The 22,722-nt window shown below is 38.5% G+C and overlaps 1 protein-coding gene across 2 annotated transcripts in view; it reads left to right on the top strand.

Moving 5' to 3' along the window:
• LOC126356144 (nicotinamide/nicotinic acid mononucleotide adenylyltransferase 1) overlaps positions 1-21,910 on the top strand; it is a 121,851-nt gene extending 99,941 nt beyond the window's left edge. For both annotated transcript variants that reach the window (XM_050006879.1, XM_050006878.1), the window contains one exon: positions 21,222-21,910. In XM_050006879.1, coding sequence (XP_049862836.1) covers positions 21,222-21,228 — 7 coding nt within the window. In that variant the 3' untranslated portion in view covers positions 21,229-21,910. The remainder of the gene's footprint in view (positions 1-21,221) is intronic.
• Positions 21,911-22,722: the final 812 nt, after the last annotated feature.

The raw sequence follows: 22,722 nt of genomic DNA, 5'->3' as shown, positions 1-22,722 counted from the left end.
ATATATTGGGGAAGGTTAAAAAGGAAGAGCAAGTCACTAAGGCCCTAGGATAAGAGGACACCCTAAATGCAAGTAGCTCTCCATCATCTTGAGGTCTGAGTGACCTGCTCTTCCTTTTTAGCCTTCCCCAGAATGTATCTCTGTCCTTGCCAAGGAGATGCTTAGATGTACTTGTAGTCTAAGGACTGGTTTGATGTAGCTCTCCATGCTAGTCTGTTCTGTACAAGTCTCTTCACCTCCGCATAACCACCGAAACCAACAGCCATTTGATACTAAATACTCCATTCAAATCTTGGTCTTCCTCTACAGTTTTTTTTCCCTGAATACTTCCCTCCATTCTCAAATTGACAATTCCTTTATGTCTCCAGATATATTGTACCTACTGATGTATTCTTTTAGTTAAGTTGTGCCACAAATTTCTTTCTTCCTCAATTCAATTCAGTACCACCTCATTAGTTATTCAATCTACCCATCTAATCTTCAGCAATCTTCTGTAGAATCACATCTCAAAGGCTTCTATGCTCTAATTATCTGAATTTCCGAGAATAAAATGTAAAATTTGTATTGTATGCCCATTCTTCCAGCAATTGTCATGTAGTTCATGGGAGGCTGGAAGAAGAGTAGAAGTTGAAAAATTGTACAGAGCTCCTTACATCAGACAAAATACTTTTAAAATCAATTAAAAGTGGAATCACACTGCCTTAAGGGAGTATACTACCTTAAGGTACATCATTCTCTTATATAAAACTATCTGATAATACAATACTGACTGTATATTTTAAAAAATCTGGGGACAGGAAGGACAATAACAACACTCAAAGATGTGTGTGAAAACCCCAATCATAAGTTATTCAAGAACATTATTTCTTGAAGTAGTGTTGTGTGCCTTCTTGGGGTTGAAAAACATGCTTATTAAAGCCTGTTCTGTAGCCACCTCTAGCAGATCAGGTTATCAGTGGAGGAATGAATGAATGGAGTGATACCTCTTGGACCCACACTGAAAGCAGCTAAGAAGCTGTCTGGATTCTAAAGTACTGATAAGGTGATCATACACTTCATAGTCTTTCCCATGAAAACTGTGGAGGGCAACACTATGGTAACTACTCGAGCACATCTATGGTAACTACTCGAGCACATGTTCTATCTCAAACAGCTGCCATGTCCTTACATTAATATTAATCACTCATTTTAGACATAACATCTCTGGTATTTTGGCAACTGTTCATGAAACGCTAATCACGACAGTATTTACTCCCCAATTCATTTCATTATGTCCAGAATAGCTTCTCAATCTACCCATTTAATCCATAGCATTATTCTGTAGCGATACATTTCAAAAACTTCTATTTTCTTCTTCGTCTGAACTTCTTATCATCCACATTTCAGTTCCACTCCAGACAAATCCAAAAAGAAAAGACTACCAATACCTAAATTTATATTAGAAGTTAATAGATTTCTCTTTTATAGAAATCCTTTTCTTTCTATGACCAGCGTGCATTTGGCATTTATAACCTCTGCACTGTATCCATCACCAGTTAATTTCTTACACAGTTTGAAAAATTCATTTACCAACTTCAGTGCTTCATATCCTAACGTAATTCCCTCAGCAACACCTGATTTAATTCAGTTACATTCCATTTTCTGTGTTTTACTTTTGTTGTTGTTCATCTCACATTCTCTTTTCAAAACACTATCCATCCTGTTCAGTTGTTCTTCCAAGTCCTGTGCCATCTCTGACAGAATCATAATTTCATTGGCAAGCATCAAAGTTTTTAGTTTTTCTGCCCTAACCTGAAGTCCCATTCCAAATCTGTTTCATTCCCTTCTTGATCATTGTTACCCTTTCATATCCTTGAAATCAAACATGTCTTCTGTGCCAGAATGAGATTTTCACTCTGCAGCGGAGTGTGCGCTGATATGAAACTTCCTGGCAGATTAAAACTGTGTGCCGGATTGAGACTCGAACTCGGGACCTTTGCCTTTCGCAGGCAAGTGCTCTACCATCTGAGCTACACAAGGACGACTTACACCGCATCCTCACAGCTTTACTTCTGCCAGTACCTCGTCTCCTACCTTCCAAACTTTACAGAAGCTCTCCTGCAGAGTGAAAATGTCATTCTGGAAACATCCCCCAGGCTGCGGCTAAGCCATGTCTCTGCAATATCCTTTCATTCAGGAGTGCTAGTTCTGCAAGGTTTGCAGGAGAGCTTCTGTAAAGTTTGGAAGGTAGGAGATGAGGTACTGGCAGAAGTAAAGCTGTGAGGACTGAGCGTGAGTTGTGCTTGGGTAGCTCAAATGGTAGAGCACTTGCCGCGAAAGGCGAAGGTCCCGAGTTCGAGTCTCGGTCTGGCACACAGTTTTAATCTGCCAAGAAGTTTCATATCTTCTGTGACTTCACCATCTACGACTTTTTCTGTAAATAGTTTGTATCAGTATTTTGCAACTATGAGTTATAAAACTGATAATTCGGTAATATTCAAAAGTGTTAGCACCTGCTTTCTTTGGAATTTGAATTATTAAGCCTGTAGGTATTTTGCATGTCTAGTAGCTTGCACACCAAGTGGAATATTTTGTCATGGCTCTCTCAGTGATCTCAATACTTTGGAGGGAATGTTGTCTGCCCCAGGGGCCTTTCTTCAAGTTAGGTCTTTAAGTACTCCATCAAATTATTCTTCTAGTACCATATTACCAATCTCATCTTCATCTACTCCATTTTATTTTTATATAATATTTTCTTCAAGTTCATTTCCTTTGTATAGCCTTTCTATCAATTCCTTCCATCTTTCAGTTTTCCCTTCTTTGCTTAATACTGCAGTGCCTTCTAGGCTCTTGATATTCATACAGCTGCTTCTCTTTTCTCCAAAGAGCTCTTTAATTTTTGTATAGGCATCATCTATCTATCTCCTTGTCATGCATGCTTCCAAAGCCATGTTGCACTATCAATCATACTCATGTTTAATCTATCTGTATTCCGTTTTGCCTGCTTCATTTGCTGTGGACCTACTTCTGTATTTTCTCCTTTCATGAGTTGAACTCAATATCTCATTTTGTCCAAGTATTTTTGCTCAGCCTTGTCTTTTTGCTATTTGATACTTGCTGCCTTTGCTATTTCATCTCACAAAGCTACCCATTTGTCTGCTTTTCTCTGGTTCATCCAATTATTGTCTAATGCTCCCTCTGTCTTTGCTGCTAAATGTGTTAGCCTTATGCCACCTTACTGGGAGATCTTGTTTGCCTGCATGGTACCACTCTGCTGATTGACATCAAAACCAACATCTTGCTGCATAATTAATTTCCCTATCACCCATGTACTGCTTCCCACAGAGTGCATCCTTCATTGGGCCAAACAGATGGAGATCTGGGCTGTAGGGCAGATGAGGAAGAATAGTCCAATGAAGTTTTGTGAGCTCCTCTCAGGTGTGCATTGTCATGGAGATGGAGAAATTCATTTGCATTTTTATGGCGATGAACACGCTGAAGTCATCTCTTCAATTTTCTAAGAGTAGCACAGTACACTGTAGAGTTGACCATTGCACAATGAGCGAGTACATCAAACAGAATAACTTCCTCAGAGTCCCAGAAGACCTTTGCCATGACTTTACTGTCTCAGAGTGCAGCTTTGAACTTTTCCTTCTGGGACAGGTGGAGTTGCGCCACCAGCACTGGCGTTTTGATTCCAATCTGAAGTGATGAACCAATATTTCATCACCTCTGATGATGTTTAGCAAAAAATTGTCACAATCAGCCTCATAACGTAAAAGCTGTTCTGCATAGGTGGTGATTCATTGCTCATTATGGTCTTCTGTTAGGCGGCAACAAACCCAGTGGACACACACATTTCAGTATCCCAGCTGGTGGATGAGCGTGTCAGCACTACCAACAGTGACACCCAGTTGAACAACAATGTGATCCATTACTCATCTTGAATGAGAGTGTCTGCATGTTCCTTCATTACAGGTCACTACTGTGTGCAGCCGGCGAGCATGTGGAAGATTGGTCAGATTTACACTACCTTGATACGATGACGACAGATGCCCCAACCAGTGGCTCACCGTGCTTTTGTTCACTGCTAGGTCTCTGTAGACATTCTGCAAGCACCTACGAATATCTTTGATGATTTGGTTTTCTGCCAACAGAAACTCAGTGACATCTCTCTGCTTGGAACACACCTCATTTGCAGACACCATTTTTGAAGGCTACATATAGCATTGCCACATATCAGAACTTCGTGAAAATTTGGCGGCTGAAGGAGTAATATTCCACAATGTTCCATGACAAATTCCGCATTTTTTTCAACTGAAACTGTCTGAAGAAAAAAAACTATTGCATTATGTATTGAATACGCCTTGTACCTCCAGAATATTTTACCCAAAAGGATACCATCATCAGTAAGCCATGCAGTAGGACTGCATGCCCGCAGGAAAAATAATGGCTGTAGTTTGCTCTTGCTTTCAACTTACAGCCAATCCTTGTCATAATTCTCTCTCTCTCTCTCTCTCTCTCTCTCTCTCTCTCTCTCTCTCTGTCTCTCTCTTTCTCTCAAAATGATTCTTTTGTGGCATTTGTTATATGGTAAATACTGTCTTTCCAATAAATCCCATCATCTGTCGCATTCCACAAGAAACAGTAATACCTTGGTTTATACTTCACATGTATAATTTATGTCACTTATAGTAACGTAATTTGAAACATGTTTAGTCTCATGTAAATGTTCCTCCTCTTTCACACTCAATTTAAAACCGTTTACATAATGATGGAGTTATTTGGAATACAAGTCTCTCACATCAGCAACAGTTGGTAGACTGCACATTGCAGAAGATGTGAATGCATCTCAGATACTTCATGTTGTTGTTGTTGTTGTTGTTGTTGTTTAATAATTGGTAGTCCCCGATTCCTTGCTCTGTTGCCATCATACGAAATTTAAAATGCTGACTTCGATTCTTTTTTGTGCTAGTTGTTATGGTAGACTGTAATAAAATTTTGCAACACATACAGTGTAGTGCCAATCATCAGCTTTGCCTGATTTATACATCAGATCTCATGAAAAGTCAGATAGTGTACTGATACCTCATCAATGATGATCTCATGAAGAGAGTGCAATTCTTTGAAAATTGTCACTTTTATGGTTATGTAAATTGACAGCTAATTTCTGCAGATATCCATAGTTTGAACACTTCAACAATCCACAACATTGTTCACTCACATATATCTACTCAACAGACAGTACATTATTTTCCATTTATTGCAGCAAATGTGACAGAAGTTGTTTGACCATGCAATTTATAATGCTTATTTTACTTCCTCCAATTTTTACATCTTTCATGTTTTCTTGACGCTGCCCAATCACATAAGGATCTCATTTCTGGTAACGAACATCTTGAGAAATAGCTCAACGACTGCTGTATCCATTGTAATAAGTGGTCCATGCAGTTATGTTCCATTTCTGCTTGCAGATGGAAGATTTAATTTCTGGTTATCTTAGTACAATACACAGAGGTGACAAAAGTCATTGGACACCTCTTAATATTGTGTCAGACCTCCGTTTGCCCGACATAGTGCATCAACCCTGTGTGGCCTGGGTTCCATAAGTCAGAAGTCCCCTGCTGAAATATTGACCCATGCTACCGCTATAGCTACCCATAACTGTGAAAGTGTTAACACTGCAGGATTTTGTGCTTTTTCTGACCTTTCTATAATGCCCCATAAAAGTTCGTGGGATTCATGTCGGGCGTGCTGGGTGGCCAAATCATTTGGTCGAATAATCCGTAATGTTCTTCAAATCAGTTGCGAATGATTGTGCCCAGTGACATGGTGCATAGTCATCGATAACAATTTCATTGTTGTTTGGCAACATGAAGTCCAGGAATGGCTGCAAATGTTCTCCAAGTGGTCAAACAATCATTTCCAGTCAATGATCTGTTCCATGCAAACATAGCCCACTCCATTTCGAAGTTACCACCAACTTGTACAGTGCCTTGTTGACAACATGGGTCCACAGCTTCATGGAGTTTGCAGCACACTTGAACCCTACTATCAGCTTTTACCAACCGAAACTTGGACTCATCTGACCAGGCCACAGTTTTCGTGTCATCTTGGAATCAGCCGATATGGCCACGAGCCCAGGAGAGGCACTGCAGGAGATGTCATGCTTTTAACTAAGGCTCTCACATCAGTCATCTGCTGCTGTAGCCCATTACTGACAAACTTTACTGCACAGTCATAATGGTATGGTCATTGTAAATCTCACATTAATTTCCGCAGTTATTTCACATTGTGTTGCTTGTCTGACAACTCTGTGGAAAGGCTACTGCTCTTGGTCATTAAGTGACAGCAGTTGGCCACTGTGTTTTCTGTGATCAGAGGTGATGCCTAAAATTTGGTATTCTTCGCACACTCTTAACACTGTAGATGTTGAAATATTGACTTTCCTAATGATTTCCAAAATCAAATGTCCCATGCATCTAGCTCCAACTACCACTCTGCATTCAAAGTCTGTTAATTTCCGTCACATGGCCTTAATCACGTCGGAAACAATTTCACATGGATCAGCTGAGTACAAATGACTGTTCCACCAGTGCACTGCCCTTTTATACCTTGTGTATACAATACTAACTCCGTCTGTATATGCGCATTTCACTATTTCGTGGCTTTTGTCACCGCAGTGCATAGTGTCCTCTGAAAAAGCAACAACTGGAAAGTATTTTGTGTTCATATAACAATACCTGTTTTAACTTTATGTAATAAAATCCTAAGTCAATGCAGTAACAGACAGATAAAGAAGTAGATCATGAATGTTAGAAACGGGAGACAGTTAACTAGGTGAAATTAGTGATACTGAATCTTGGGCAACTATAATTTTTAAAATTTTGAACAGAAGAAAGTGATAGCTAGAATCAGTCTTCATACGTGTTGCAGTAATTTTTGTCCATGTTAGCTGGTACCCTGCCTCTTGAATCCTATCCCAAAGCTGATATGAGAAAATGAACTTCAAGAAATTGATATATAAAAAGAAAAGGGAGTAGGTGAAGATGAGATGGGAGATTCTATACCGGAAGAAGAATTTGATGGAGTACTGAAAGATATAACATGAAAAAAAGGCATTTGGGGTAGATGACATTCCCTCCAAATTATTGAGATCCTTGAGAGAGCCATGTCAAAATTATTCCACTTGATGGCAAAATACCTGCAGACTTAAAGATTGTAATAATTCCAATCCAGAGAAAGCAGGTGCTAAGGAATGTGAATTTACTGGAGCTGTTGAAAGCATATCCATGAAGTGTTGCCAAACTGAAAAGTCTGACAGAGAAAATGTTGAATTTCTGAACTTCAAACTTCCCTAAGATGGACTGGAACTCATACCACTTACCACAGAAGTACATACAGAGTGGCACAAGTCATAAGAAAACTGAAAAATAATAAACCAGTGAAGTCCAACTGAATGGTTGAATACACATTTCTCAGATTTATTACTCTGTCAAATTAGTATGTGACCTCTTACATTCAACAACTTCTGTTATCATTAGGAATTATCCACGGGCCATGTGGTACTTCATTTAGTTGGCCAAATTGTCAAGAAGTCACTGATCTTCGTTATGCTACCAGAGATTATGTCAGTGTCTGTGATGGTAGGAATTAGTAGTGATGTTGATTCCATTAGATGGTAGATAACTCATCTTATTTCTCTGTAGCCTTTCAGCATCAAGCCCCTTTTTTTTATGTACCACTAAGAGTAGATTGCCACTTCATTTGAAGTTGTTGCACATTATAATGCCAACTGCTTCTTTGATGACAGAATTCCAGTAGGTAGGTGCTGGAGGTAAAACTTTCATTTTCTCAAACATAATCATATGTTTCTTTTTGAGGCTGTGTGTGGCAACAGCATATTTTGTCAATGTTGCAAAGTTTAATATGGTTGTATACCCTTATTGGTGCATCAAAACATGTGCTTAATCCTTAAAGGTTAGAGAGAAATAAGCTAAGTTATACACCATCTAACAGAATCATTATCGCTACTAATCTTCCATAATCATAGATATCAACATAACCTCTAGTAGCTTATGGAACTTTTGTGACATCATGAAGCCTCCATTATATAATTTGGCCAAGTGAATGACGTACAACATGACCTACAGATAACTGTTGGTGATGATGACGAAGGAAACTGTTAGAAGCTTGAGTTTACATACAAATTAGACACGGAAAGAACCTGTAAAACAATTATCCAAGAATTTCACCACAAAAAATTGTGTTCTTACAATGAAATGGCTGCAAAGGTGATAAAATGGAATGACAGAAGATGTTAAGACAATTAAGAATGAAATATGGAATATGATGAAGGTACTGGTACCTCTGTAGCATACAACAGTACAAAAGAAGTATGAGAAGAAGGATACAGACGTATATCTCTACATCAGCTACAAGACGCTTTAAAGGGAAAATACGAAGATAAGAGGACATTACCAAATGGGCTTCAGGAAAGAGTAAGGATACAAAGAACATATTTGCTTGAATGAACTTACAAAATGCAGGACCATGAAGAACAATAAAATTTAGTAACCTACATGAACCAGAAGTCCTGTGAGTCAGTGGACTGTATGACATTAGGAGGATCCTGGAGGGGGGCAGGAAACGAAACAAGAAAAAAAATTAGACAGTATTATTGGAGAACATGTAATCGAATTGCTGTGAAACAGAAAAGCATACTCTCACTAAATTTATTCAACTTAACATGATAGAAGTTCTTTTCCCTCACAGTGGTCCTTACATTGTCTCAGGCTTTACCTAGAAACTAAATAGCTAGTAGTTCAAGAGTGCTATAGAGACTGATAAACAATGCAGTGGTGGTCTCTAATGATTTGTATACAGGAATGAAGGACAACAGGCCTTAGGCACTGTTTACACTGTCAACTTTCTTTGACAAATCGTTTTTAAAAGCAAAGACCACACTCTATTATAAGAAATATAGTGAAAGTACCAAATTGCATTGTTAAAGATTTTTTAAACATGTTTATGTATTATATTTGACTAATAAAGCAGGGAAAGTTCTGGTTGAGAATTATGAATGAGTTAGGAATAAAGGAGACGAAACACTGCATCATTGATAGATACACAAACAAAAGCTTGGCTAACTTTCAGAATGCACTTCCTTTTTCAAGCTCGTAGGAAACACACACACACAGGCCTGTCTCTCTACTTTGTGAATGTGAGTGAGTGAATATATATATGTGTGTGTGTGTGTGTGTGTGTGTGTGTGTGTGCGTGTTTGAGAGAGAGAGAGAGAGAGAGAGAGAGATTGACGTCGTGGATTTCATGAGCAAGAAAGCCACAGTGGTTGAGGTGGAAGAACAGGTGTAGAAGAATTTGACATATAGTGCAAGCCTAGTCAGTATGCTAGAACCAAGAACTGCCTACAAAAAGATGAAGATGGTGAACATTTCTGGTGACTCCAAAACAAAAGAAAGCATCATGCAAAAGAGTGAACATATTGAAATAAGTAGAATTATATGTACTAGGAGCAGTGCAGGGATTGAAAAAGGGGGTCAAGGAGATGACAACGTTAACAGTGGATACAAGTAAAAGGTACTACAATGCAACAATGAGGAATAAAGTATCACTCACAGTGAGGAACATACTGCTATACACAGATAACAACTGTATGAAGACTCAGAGGAAAATCCCTAGAGAAAGAGAAAAATCTTTAAGAATGTAATTGACCCATTAAAGATATTTTAATTTAAATACAAGTCCTGTGCTTTCTCTGGTAAATGAAGTTCATTTAGTGTACTTACTGAAGTTTTATTAAAGAAACAGTTGTATTAAGCTACCATGTTTAGCTTAAACAGGTCCATCAAGAAGAATCCTTTACATTGTCTTACGTAATCTGTAACATATAACACTTATTTATTCATTAATATTCATTCCCTTACAAAAGACTTCAGTGTCCTGATGATAATAAGGAGAATTACCAAACCAAATCTGTTGTCTTTAACTATTTCAACAACAAAAAGTGATTCAGTAGCCTTCTAAAGGAAGAAGAGTTTGTAGTTTATGCATAAGAAAGGTATTAGATTTATTTCAAAATAGTATAAACATTTTATGTTGTATATTTCATTGTTATAGACATGTAGGCTGGTAGAGGACCACAAAAAGCATCTACTTGAGATGAGATTTTCTCATATACCACACGTATTTCATCTCATCTTTATGCATTTTTTTTCCTTACTTGTAATCAACTTGTTACTGACTTGAATTTCTTGACTTTTAGGCTGACTTTCCACTTGAGTACTTTGCACTTGAAAATTTGTCTTCTCTTGTATATCTGAGTCAATTATATCAGCATCCTTCAGGCCTTTACTGGCTTCAATGATCCACTTCATTTTCCTAACACTTTTTGCATTTGCTTCAAGATCTGTGCAATTTTCTTGGTGTCCGGCATTTTCTTGATATGTCCTTAAAATTTCAGTTGGCTTTTCTTCATGTCATGTACTGTGTTAGCTATCTGTTTGGTTACTAGTCTAGTCCTCAATCTGTTGCCTTCTTCTTTCTTACTGTGCCCCAAGATCTTTCTGATGATTCTTCTTTCTAATTTCTTTTTATTTTCTAGTGTCCTTTCTGATCTGTGACCAGTGTTTCTGATACATACAAGCTTTCTGGATTGATGACAGTGTTGTAATGTCTCACTTTTACATTATGTTGGTAAGTAATGGATGAAATAACAACTGTATATAAAGGATAGATTGGTACTCGCCACATAGAGGTCACAGACAGACAAAATGAAAGAGACTTCTAAAATATTAAGCTTTCAGACAAAGCCCTTCTTCCCAAATAGACACACACACATTCACATAAGCACAACTCACATACACTGGCGATGTGTGTGTGAATTGTGCCTTTGTGAATGTGTGTGTCTATTTCGGAAGGAGTTTGTGCAAAAGCTTAATATTTTAACAATTTTTTTCATTGCCTCGTTTATGTAGTGAGTAACAATCTATCCTTTCCATATTGTTGTTTCTAATTATGATGTTGTTGTTGTGGTCTACAGTAAAGCTGCATGCCCTTCGGAAAAATTACGGCTGTAGTTTCCCTTGCTTTCAGCCGTTCGCAGTACCAGCATAGCAAGGCCGTTTTGGTTGGTGTTATAAGGCCAGATCAGTCAATCACCCAGACTGTTGCCCCTGCAACTACTGAAAAGGCTGCTGCCCCTCTTCAGGAACCACATGTTTGTCTGGCACCTCTGAACAGATACCCCTCCGTTGTGGTTGCACCTACGGTACGGCTATCTGTATCGCTGAGGCACACAAGCCTCCCCACCAATGACAAGGTCCATGGTTCAAGGGGGGAGGGTCTAATTATGTGATAGGCAAAATTTTTTTATACATTCATGCTCATAAATTAAGGAAAATGCTGATACATGGTGAAACAACGCCCTGGTGGGCAGTTTGCAGGTTTAAATCATCTCAGGGTATGACCATGCATTGCATTTCACCTGTGGTCATTGCACGGTGGTGCTGGCAACAGTTCACATACGCAGCGGTGTGTTGGTGCATGACAGAATATGGTGAAGCAAGTAAGTGTGCAGACGTTTTCAGATGTGCTAATGGTGACTGAGTGTTGAAAATGGCTCAAAGAACACATATCAATGACGTTATGAGGGGTAGAATACTGGGATGACTGGAGGCTCGTCAAACACAGTAGGTCATAGCACGGGCCCTCTATGTGCCATAAAGTGTGACCTCAAGATTATGACAATGATTCCAACAGACAGGAAACTTGTCCAGGTGCTACAGTATGGGACGATGTCCACAGTGTACAAAACCACAAGAAGACTGCAGACAGCCACAGAGTACTGCATATAGCCTTGCTCGGGACCTTACTGCAGCCACTGGAACAGTTGTCTCCAGACACACAGTCTACAGACGACTGAACAGACATGGTTTATTTGCCCGGAAACCTGCAAGGTGCATTCCACTGACCCCTAGTCATAGGAGAGCCCCTAAAGTCTGGTGTCTAGAACACAGTACATGGTCATTCGAACATTTGTCCCAGGTTATGTTCACAGACGATTCCAGGTATGGTCTGAACAGTGATTCTCACCGGGTTTTCATCTGGTGTGAACCAGGAACCAGATACCAACCCTTTAATGTCCTTGAAAGGGACCTGTATGGAGGTCATGGTTTGATGGTGTGGGGTGGAATTATGATTGGTGCATGTACACCCCTGCATGTCTTTGACAGAGGAACTGTAACATGTCAGGTGTATCGGGATGTCATTTTGCACCAGTATGTCCGTCTTTTCAGGGGAGCAGTGGGTCCCACATTCCTCCTGATGTATAACAACACATGGTCCCATGAGCTGCCATCTGGAAGAGTACCTTGAAATAGAAGATATCAGACAAATGGAGTCGCCTGCCTGTTCTCCAGACCTAAACCCCGTCGAGCACATCTGTGATGCTATCAGTCGATGTATTGCTGCACGTCTTCAAATCCCTATGACACTTCAGGAGCTCCGACAGGCACTGGTGCAAGAATGTTAGGCTATAACTCGGCAGCTGCTCGACCATCTGAGTATGCCAACCCATTGTGCGGCCTGTGTACATGTGCACAGTGATCATATCCCGTATTGATGTTGGGGTACAGGTGCAGGAAACAGTGACGTTTTGTAGCACATGTGTTTCGGGATGGTTTTCTCAACGTATCACCTATACCCTGGATTGACAGATCTGTGTCGTGTGTTCCCTATGTGCTTATGCTATTAGTGGTAGTTTTGTGTAGTGCCACGTTGCGTGGCACCACATTCTGCGATTATCCTTAATTTATTAACATGAGTGTAGGTGTTTCCAGTCTTCCCCCATTGATCTACTCATCATTTAATTTCTCTTTTTGTGAGCTTCTTTCTCTATCCCATTTGCCAGTACCATCTCCCCAATACCTGAGTTTGTGAACTCTCTTGATCTCATCAGATATTGGCATGATATTTTTTGGTGCATCTTTTTGGCGTGGCATGTATTCTGTTTTCTTGAAGAAGCTCTGTTGTCAGATCTTTTCAGCCTTATCTTTCAGAATCTTGATTTGCTTTTTTGCAGTTTCTTTGTACTGCCAGATGATCAGTGAATGCCAGACAGCCAATATTTAGTCCTACAGTTTTCCTTCCTAACCTGACTGGTTTATACATAAATTCCCTGTATCTTCAGTTTTCTTTCCATTCCAAGACAACTTTGACTAATATTATATTTAATAGCTGGTGAAATTCCAGTTCCCTGTTACTGTCCTGTTCTAATCTCAAGGGACTCTGATAACTATCCCATGAATTCAGTTTTGGGTTCGGTAATGTTCAGTGTCTTCTCACTGAGGCCCCACTCTTCCAGTACTTGAGTCAGCGATGGTCTGTCTATAGAGTCACATGCCTTTTTGAAATCTACAAAGGTGTACATGGTCTCTCTCCTTCTCATTGCTTGGTATCTCAGGACTGCTTTTAAACTGAGTATCTGTTCAGCATAGGATCTTCATGATCTGAAGCCTGCTTGGTATTTTCCTATCTTATTTTCCCGTGAAACTGTGTCCTTTCTTACAGGCACTGTAATTGAATTTTGTATGTCACAGGCAGTATAGATATCTCTTTGTAATTGTTACGATCAGTTGTCATGTGCAAGACTGTGTAACAGTGCACTTCCATCTTATGGTATTACTTCAGTCTCCCATATGTTTTGTATGATATCTGTTACTTCTCTGGTATTCAGACCACCTTTGTGTAGCACTTCAGCTATGATGCCAACTTCTCCTGCTGTTCTATCATTTTTCAATTTCATGATTTGTCTCTTGATCTCCAATTCGTCTGTTGCTTTCCTTTTGGCTTACCATTTCTCTTGATCTCTTAGTTCTTTGGGACTCTCTCAGCCAGTTCAGGGCAATTCAGTAGTTCATTGAAGTATTTCACCATTGTGTCACAGTTGTCTTTGTTGTTCAGTACTTTTCTGAAACACTGATTCTGTTCTTGATGTGCTATGATCTTGGTTTTAGATGTCTCTCATGTTACAGTTTCAGAAATTCTTTCTCTTCATTTTAAAGAGTCTGATGCCTCTTGTCATTTGCTTTCTCGCCTCTACATACATTGCCAGATTGACTTGTGATTTGGCAGTGTTCCATTTGTTGTATGCTATTTTCCTGTCCTCGGTTGCTTTATCACATGTGTCATTCCTCCATGGATGTCTCTTCTTTTTACTGCAGGAATTTTCTCTTTTACTGATTATCTTCTCTTTGAATTCTTCCTGTGTCATGCCTGCCTCTTCCTCCTATTTGTCTTTGATTCTTGATGATTTTAATTTTGCCATATCAAGCTGCAGTATCATTGCGATCTTCTTGTTCATTCTGTTTAGTGTGAGCCTGATTTTGATTCTTGTGAGATACTGACCAGAGTATATGTTTGCCTCTCTTCTAATATGTACATTCAAGATTTCTCTGTGGTTCATGTGTGTAATTGTTACATGGTTGATTTGGTGTTCTCCTTTGGATTTGACCAGTGATCTCCACCTATTAATTTTCTTGATCTCTTTCATGAAGTGAATTGACATAATCCTCATATTGTTTTGTCTCCGGCAATTCTTGTTAGCAAATCTATATCCTGGGTATTGTTCTCTTGTTCCTTTGAATCTCTTTTGTCTGACTAATTGTGAATTTAAATTACCTAATAAAGCCAGAGCATATCCTTTATGAATTTGTCTCATGGTTTTCTCTAGTTCATCCAGTATCTATAAATTCCTTCTTTGTGTCTCTTGTTAACTTGGTATTAGGTGCATTTGTGTTGATTATTGTGTAAGACTTCTTAGCACATTTGAGCCTCATCATCATGAATCTGTTGTTTATTGGTTTCACTTCTGTTGCTGATCAGAGGATTTTCTTGTTGGCTGCAAAGGCCATTCCCTGGAGCAACACTTCTTTGTCTATTTTCCTGTCTGTTTTGCTCTTGAACAGTCTTTAGTTCCAGAAGTCTAAAGTGTTGTTGTGTGTTATATGGGTCTCTTGAATTGCCAATCACAGGGTCTTTTGTTTGTCTAGCATCTTTTCTAATTCATGCAGTTTCCCTGGTTTAATTGGTGTGTTGATGTTCAGTGTTCATGTGTGTCTTCACTTTGGTGAAAAGTTTGTCAGAGGGCTCCAACTCCCTCAGTTTTTTTGATGGGCCAAACTCCCCAGAATCTAACAGTACGGTTGTGGTAGCTATATTGGGCACCAATAGATGGTTACAACCTGGGGTATTAATAGAATTCTTCTCATGATTCATTTACTCTTGATTTGTGAGCTCAGCTTTCACTGGGTAAAGAGAACTAATGTGGTTAGTCATAAACTAGGTGTACATAATTAATTGCATTTCTTTTGCTAGAAAATGGCCATGTTAACTGTTTTATTCCTTGAATAAAAGTTTGTACAATAAATAAGAGGTGGTCAAAACTATGAGAAATCAGATGAAAAGGAAAAGATTTCCTGTTTTTTTGGTGGAGATGGACTTATATAAAATGATTCAAAGAACATGGGAGATAAGAGGGATGAGAAGAAAGACTGGAATGCATATGCTTAATGAACTCAGCTGGGAACAGTCTGTGATAATGAACAACAGAGTATACTCCACATATTATATCAGATTTTTTAAGACAATGGTGAACTAGAACAGGGTCATAGTATCACAGTAGGAAGAAACAACAAAAAATGGTATGAAAGAAGTCAGTATAAGAGTTACACTGATAAGTGGAAAGAAAGAACAGGTTTTGCACAGACAAGGAGGAAAATAAGCTACACAAGAGCTACTCAAAGTCCCACAGATACCACCATGAAATAAGTCATAGGAGGCTGAAACTTTGGTCTCTGTCTTACGATGGAATTAATTATGTTTCCTACCTGAGCATATTGAATTTAATTGATGAAAGGAGAAAATATAAAAATGCAGTAAATGAAGCAGGCAAAAAGAAATACAAACGTCTCAAAAATGAGATCGACAGGAAGTGCAAAATGGCTAAACAGGGATGGCTAGAGGACAAATGTAAGGATGTAGAAGCTTATCTCACTAGGGGTAAGATAGATACTGCCTACAGGAAAATTAAAGAGACCTTTGGAGAGAAGAGAACCACGTGTATGAATATCAAGAGCTCAGATGGCAGCCCAGTTCTAAGCAAAGAAGGGAAGGTAGAAAGGTGGAAGGAGTATATAGAAGGTTTATACAAGGGCGATGTACTTGAGGACAATATTATGGAAATAGAAGAGGATGTAGATGAAGACGAAATGGGAGATACGATACTGCGTGAAGAGTTTGACAGAGCACTGAAAGACCTGAGTTGAAACAAGGCCCCCGGAGTAGACAACATTCCATTAGAACTACTGACGGCCTTGGGAGAGCCAGTCATGACAAAACTCTACCAGCTGGTGAGCAAGATGTATGAGACAGGCGAAATACCCTCAGACTTCAAGAAGAATATAATAATTCCAATCCCAAAGAAAGCAGGTGCTGACAGATGTGGAAATTACCGAACTATCAGTTTAATAAGCCACGGCTGCAAAATACTAACGCGAATTCTTTACAGACGAATGGAAAAACTGGTAGATGCAGACCTCGGGGAGGATCAGTTTGGATTCCGTCGAAATGTTGGAACACGTGAGGCAATACTGACCTTACGACTTATTTTAGAAGAAAGATTAAGAAAAGGCAAACCTACGTTTCTAGCATTTGTAGACTTAGAGAAAGCTTTTGACAATGTTGACTGGAATACTCTTTTTCAAATTCTAAAGGTGGCAGGGGTAAAATACAGGGAGCGAAAGGCTATTTATAATTTGTACAGAAACCAGATGGCAGTAATAAGAGTCGAGGGGCATGAAAGGGAAGCAGTGGTTGGGAAAGGAGTGAGACAGGGTTGTAGCCTCTCCCCAATGTTATTCAATCTGTATATTGAGCAAGCAGTAAAGGAAACAAAAGAAAAATTTGGAGTAGGTATTAAAATTCATGGAGACGAAGTAAAAACTTTGAGGTTCGCCGATGACATTGTAATTCTGTCAGAGACGGCAAAGGACTTGGAAGAGCAGTTGAACGGAATGGACAGTGTCTTGAAAGGAGGATATAAGATGAACATTAACAAAAGCAAAACGAGGATAATGGAATGTAGTCAAATTAAATCGGGTGATGCTGAGGGAATTAGATTAGGAAATGAGACACTTAAAGTAGTAAAGGAGTTTTGCTATTTAGGAAGTAAAATAACTGATGATGGTCGAAGTAGAGAGGATATAAAATGTAGACTGGCAATGGCAAGGAAAGCGTTTCTGAAGAAGAGAAATTTGTTAACATCGAATATAGATCTATGTATCAGGAAGTCGTTTCTGAAAGTATTTGTTTGGAGTGTAGCCATGTATGGAAGTGAAACATGGACGATAACTAGTTTGGACAAGAAGAGAATAGAAGCTTTCAAAATGTGGTGCTACAGAAGAATACTGAAGATAAGGTGGATAGATCACGTAACTAATGAGGAGGTATTGAATAGGATTGGGGAGAAGAGAAGTTTGTGGCACAACTTGACTAGAAGAAGGGATCGGTTGGTAGGACATGTTTTGAGGCATCAAGGGATCACAAATTTAGCATTGGAGGGCAGCGTGGAGGGTAAAAATCGTAGAGGGAGACCGAGAGATGAGTACACTAAGCAGATTCAGAAGGATGTAGGTTGCAGTAGGTACTGGGAGATGAAGCAGCTTGCACAGGATAGAGTAGCATGGAGAGCTGCATCAAACCAGTCTCAGGACTGAAGACAACAACAACAACAACAACAACCTGAGCATTATTGTAGATGAGTTTGTATTATGATTCACTATTACTTTAACCCTGAATTCATTAAGCTGCAACTCCAGGTAAAGCAGCACCAAAATATGAATCAGAGAGACCATGATTTGGACTATGATCAGCCTTTCTGATTTAGAATTCATGTACTTTACATAAAGAGTTTTATGCGAAAACTATGGTAATTCTGCATGGGAAACTTAATTTCCAAACTTCTGTGAGTCCAGTTAAATAGTGTAAGTATATCACCTGTCATATTTTAGTTGTAATTATTTGCTGTGACTCATTACAGAGGCTCTTCATCGTAATCAGGTTGTGATTTTCATAGCTCGATCATCAGCCCAAGACCATTCTGCATTTCCTTGAATGGCCTCTAAAAGGACAAGTTTTATTTCAATTTTCATAGCTAGATTATTGGCCTGAGACCATTCTGCATTTCCTTGAAAGGCCTCTAAAAGGATAAGTTTTCTTTCAAATCATTAATCTGATAAATTAAGTGCTAAACATAGTGTGTTTCATGACTATCTCAGCTGTAGTACTTTAAAAAATGTTGAATAGGCTTACTGACACAAAGTTGACAATTTGGTATGACTTGCACACAGCTACAGAGAGCTACATGAGAATATCTATTTCGGAATAAATTTTTCACACTGCAGCAGAGTGAGCACTTATCTTAAACTTTCTGGCAGATTAAAACTGTGACCCAGACTGAGATTTGAACTTGGACCTTTGCCTGTCATGGGCAAGCACTCTACCAACTGAGCTACTTAAGCTCAACGTATGACATGTTCTCACAGTTTTACTTCCACCTGTACCTCATCTCCTTCCTTCCAGACTCCACAGGTGTTCTGCGAAACTAGCATTCATGGAAAAATTTATATTGTGGAGACATAGCCTAGCCACACCCTGGTAGATGTTTCCAGAATAAATTTTTCACTCTGTAGAAGGAGGATGCATTGATATGAAAGTTCCTGGCAGATTAAAACAGTGCACTGGACCAAGACACGAACTCAAGACCTTTGTCTTTCCTGAGGTAGTGCTATACCGACTGACCTACCTAACAATGACAGACAACATGTCCCCACAGGTTTACTTCAGCCAGTACCTTGTCTCCTACCTTCGAAATTTCAGAGAAGTTATACTGTGAAGCCTGCAGGAACAAGTTGGTAGAGCACTTGCCCAGGAAAAGCAAAGGTGCCGAATTCAAATCTCGGTCCAGCAGACAGTTTTAATCTCCCAGGAAGTTTCATATCACCCCACACTCCACTGCTGAGTGAAAAATTCATTCTGGAAGCACCTCCAAGGTTATGACTAAGCCGTGCCTCTGCTCTGTCCTTTCCTCCACGAGTGCTAGACCTGCGTGTTTCATAGGAGAACTTCTGTGAAGTTGTGAAGTTAGGAGATGACATACCATCAGAAATAAAATGTTGTGAATGGGTCGTAAGTCCTGCTTAGGCAGCTCAGTCAGTAGAGCACTTGCCCACAGAGGGCAAAGGTCCAGAGTTTAGTCTTGGTCCAGCGCACAATTTTAATCTGCCAAGATGTTTTAAAGGGTCTGTTTGTTTACATTAAAAACAAACATTCCTCCAAATGATATGCTGTGAAACTTTACTGTAGAATTAGTAAGTGTTCTTAGTAAATCATTTCAGAGACTTATAATTATGTGGAAAATCCAGGACAGAATACAGTATGTAAAAAAGAATAGATTGTTATCCACTAAATACAAGAGGTGATGGGCAGCAGCAGACTTACACATAAAAATTTGGAGAAATTGCACAGTTGTCAAAGATTTTCTGCTTTATTAATAGATACAGACACGACTCTAATGCCCAGTAAGGTGGCAGTTTTAGGAGAGAAGATTGAGTGAGTGTGTGTGTGTGTGTGTGTGTGTGTGTGTACATAGACTTATCGATTATGAACAGTTATTTTCCAATTACTGTCATTGGAAATTGGCTACGTCAGTAAACTCATTTGCCGACTATACTCATTATTCTACTTCTTTTGTCCAGCCATTATTGTTCTTCATTTGACTCTGTAATGCATGACGGATCTCTTATTGCTGGTAATGTTTCCAGTGATTGCCAGTAATCTTCATCAAATTCAAGTTGGCATTATACTAATTCTTGCTGTCATTTTTTGCTTTGTCTTTTATTCATATTTACTGCAATTACCATTTGAGTTACAAGAAAAGCAGTTATATAACATATTAAATATATGCCTCATAAAGCTTATTTTCTGTTCCTGATGCTCTGTGAAACACTTACAAATGCAGTATGATACTTGTACTGTGCTGGCTGCTACCCAATACTATTTTTTCTTTCAATTTTTTCTTTCTAATTTATCATGTGTTATGTTTAGGCCACAACCAGTTAGCACCAGTTTAGAAATTCATAATGCTATTCCCATTTCTATGTAATAAACAGCTAAATGTGGTTCAAGGACTCTCGACTGTGTTTTATCACTAATATAATCACCAATGAAGTTGTCCATATTTGTGGGATGTTTAGTAGTATGTCTGAGTGAACCTCCATCTGCCCTCACCCTGCTTAGCAGACACGGAACTGACCGTCAAGTGCACTTTCCAAATGTAATTTAAAAAAAAACACCATTAGCTGAGTGGTCCTCATGTTCTGAGAAAAAAAAACATTAATTATAATGCAAAAGACATAAAAACAGTAGAAAGCTAATGACTCAGAGCGCTCATTTCATTAAGGTGTCCAATATTATTTATGGTTCTTGTAAGGTTACGTTTTTTCCACCTTCTTTGCATTCAGGTTGCTGATTCACATATATTAATTTCACTTTGTAGTAGTACAGAGCAATTCAAAATGGATATAGTGATTACAAAAAGAGCTATAACTATTTAATGCATGGTGAAACAAAAGTGTTCTGTGTGACTCTCATTGGTCATGACATGCGAAAATCCATTTCACCCCATGGAAAGAAATCCGTGGGGTGTCAGTCTAGAGATCTGGGTGGCCAAGAGCAGAACACAGCATTGTCATATCCAGTAAGTCCAATCCAATGGTTTCGAAATTGTTGATTTAAAAGTGTATGTGCTTCCATACCCCAATTTAAATTTTAGATACTCTTTTACAACCTCTGAAATTCTTATTGGTGTATCTCTATGCACTGCATAGTTACAGTAGTTTTAGTTGATATATTCATTTTGAATTTCCCTTTATATAAGTTGGGAAAGTAATAAATACAGTGTAATAGTGTTTTTATGGTCTGTCTATAGAATTCCTGAAGTTCTATAATTTTCTGCTGCCATTTTTACCATAAGTTTTTGAGAAAATTTGTGTTACAATGTCAGAGTACAATTGTTATCACCTAGAGCAGTGTTATGAACAATAGTACTATAGGAAATATAATTTGATACAGTAATGCCTGTTTGCATGTCTTTATTATTGCAGGGGCTGACTCGTCCTGCATGCCTTCTGTAAGAGACCTCGTACTCCTCATTGGGAAATGCAATCGACCCCCGAAGCCCATTGCTTCTTCCATGCCTGCACTAGTTTAATTGTTTCTCTTCCTTCACATTCTTGCATGCTGAAACAGGCATGTGCCCACACTTTTGAATACTTATTAGTAGATGTGATAATTTTTTATCCCTAATTTTTAGCGGTGTTTACAAATAAGAAATTTGCATTAAAATGTGAAACTCAGATGTTATATCTTTCACTCTAAATATTTCTATTGTTTTTGTATGTTCTTTAATTGGATGGAACATTCCTGTTTTAATCAGTATCATGTCTCATCCTGTGACATTTTTAAAACCAATGCTAATGATATGTAAATATAAAACTGCATGGTTTTGTACACCTCAGGCCTCAACATTCTTATATCTTTATTGAGGTAGCAACTTACTCAAAATTTTGTCATTTGTCTTATAATTAATTCAGTTTTATGCTACCACCTTTATTATTGGTGTAAGAGAAAAGTGAAATGTATTCATTATCCTATTTCAAAAATACTTTACTCAATATCATACAGTAAATGATGCAACTACTATATTAATGCCATAATCACAGTTGCTTTAAGTCTCTTGAAATTCATAATTATATCACTTTACAGAAATGTCAATAAAGAACTGCAGCAATAACATCAGATTAAAATTCTTGGTATAACTCTTTACTAATTTTTAGCCATGTTAATAAAAATATAAATATGATTCTTTTTCATCATTTATTTGGATTTGAAATGAAATACAGTTTTTTAACATTGGGCATCACAAAATCAATCAAAGTAACACAATTGTTGCTTTATTCATAAACCTCTGAACAGTAATGGAAATAGGCCTCTCGGGAATCCACATGTAACAAGACACAGAACAATTGCTGTGAGCGGTACAATTGTAATAATGGAAGTACAGAAAGAGCGTCAGTCATTGCTACTCTGCACATATATATATATATCCATGAGTCGCCGGCAGATGGCATATGGCATGACTCAGATCATGCCATGCGAACACCTCCGACAGATGGCTTCCAGCAACTGGCCCACGGTGATAAAATTGGCAGCTGATTCAAACACACACACACACACACAGTGACAATGCACTCACATTCACATGCACCAGTAACAGGATACAGAACCAACGTAGTGTCTTTTAGCATAATTAAAATTTTACTCTAGAAAATCTTGATGTACAGGGTCATAAAAAAGTCTAGGGACAAAGTACAGCAGTAGTTGAACATTGGCCTCAATATAGAAAAAGCATTGTAATGAACCACAAATAGTGGACAGATGTTACAGGTGGGAGCAAAAGATGTTTTGCATTTTGCTTACATTGCAGCTTGGAACAACAAGGCAGAGATTTTCAGACATTTTGGTTATATGTTGTAGGTGATCTTAAGCAATGAAATATGAATATCGGAAATGAAAGTATTGTGTTGCTGATTAGTGAGCACAAGT

The sequence above is a fragment of the Schistocerca gregaria genome, chromosome 3 (assembly GCF_023897955.1).
Source record: "Schistocerca gregaria isolate iqSchGreg1 chromosome 3, iqSchGreg1.2, whole genome shotgun sequence".
In the NCBI taxonomy this organism is placed as follows: domain Eukaryota; kingdom Metazoa; phylum Arthropoda; class Insecta; order Orthoptera; family Acrididae; genus Schistocerca; species Schistocerca gregaria.
The sequence above is the reverse complement of the archived record's forward strand: the minus strand, read 5'-3'. Positions and strand labels throughout refer to the sequence as shown.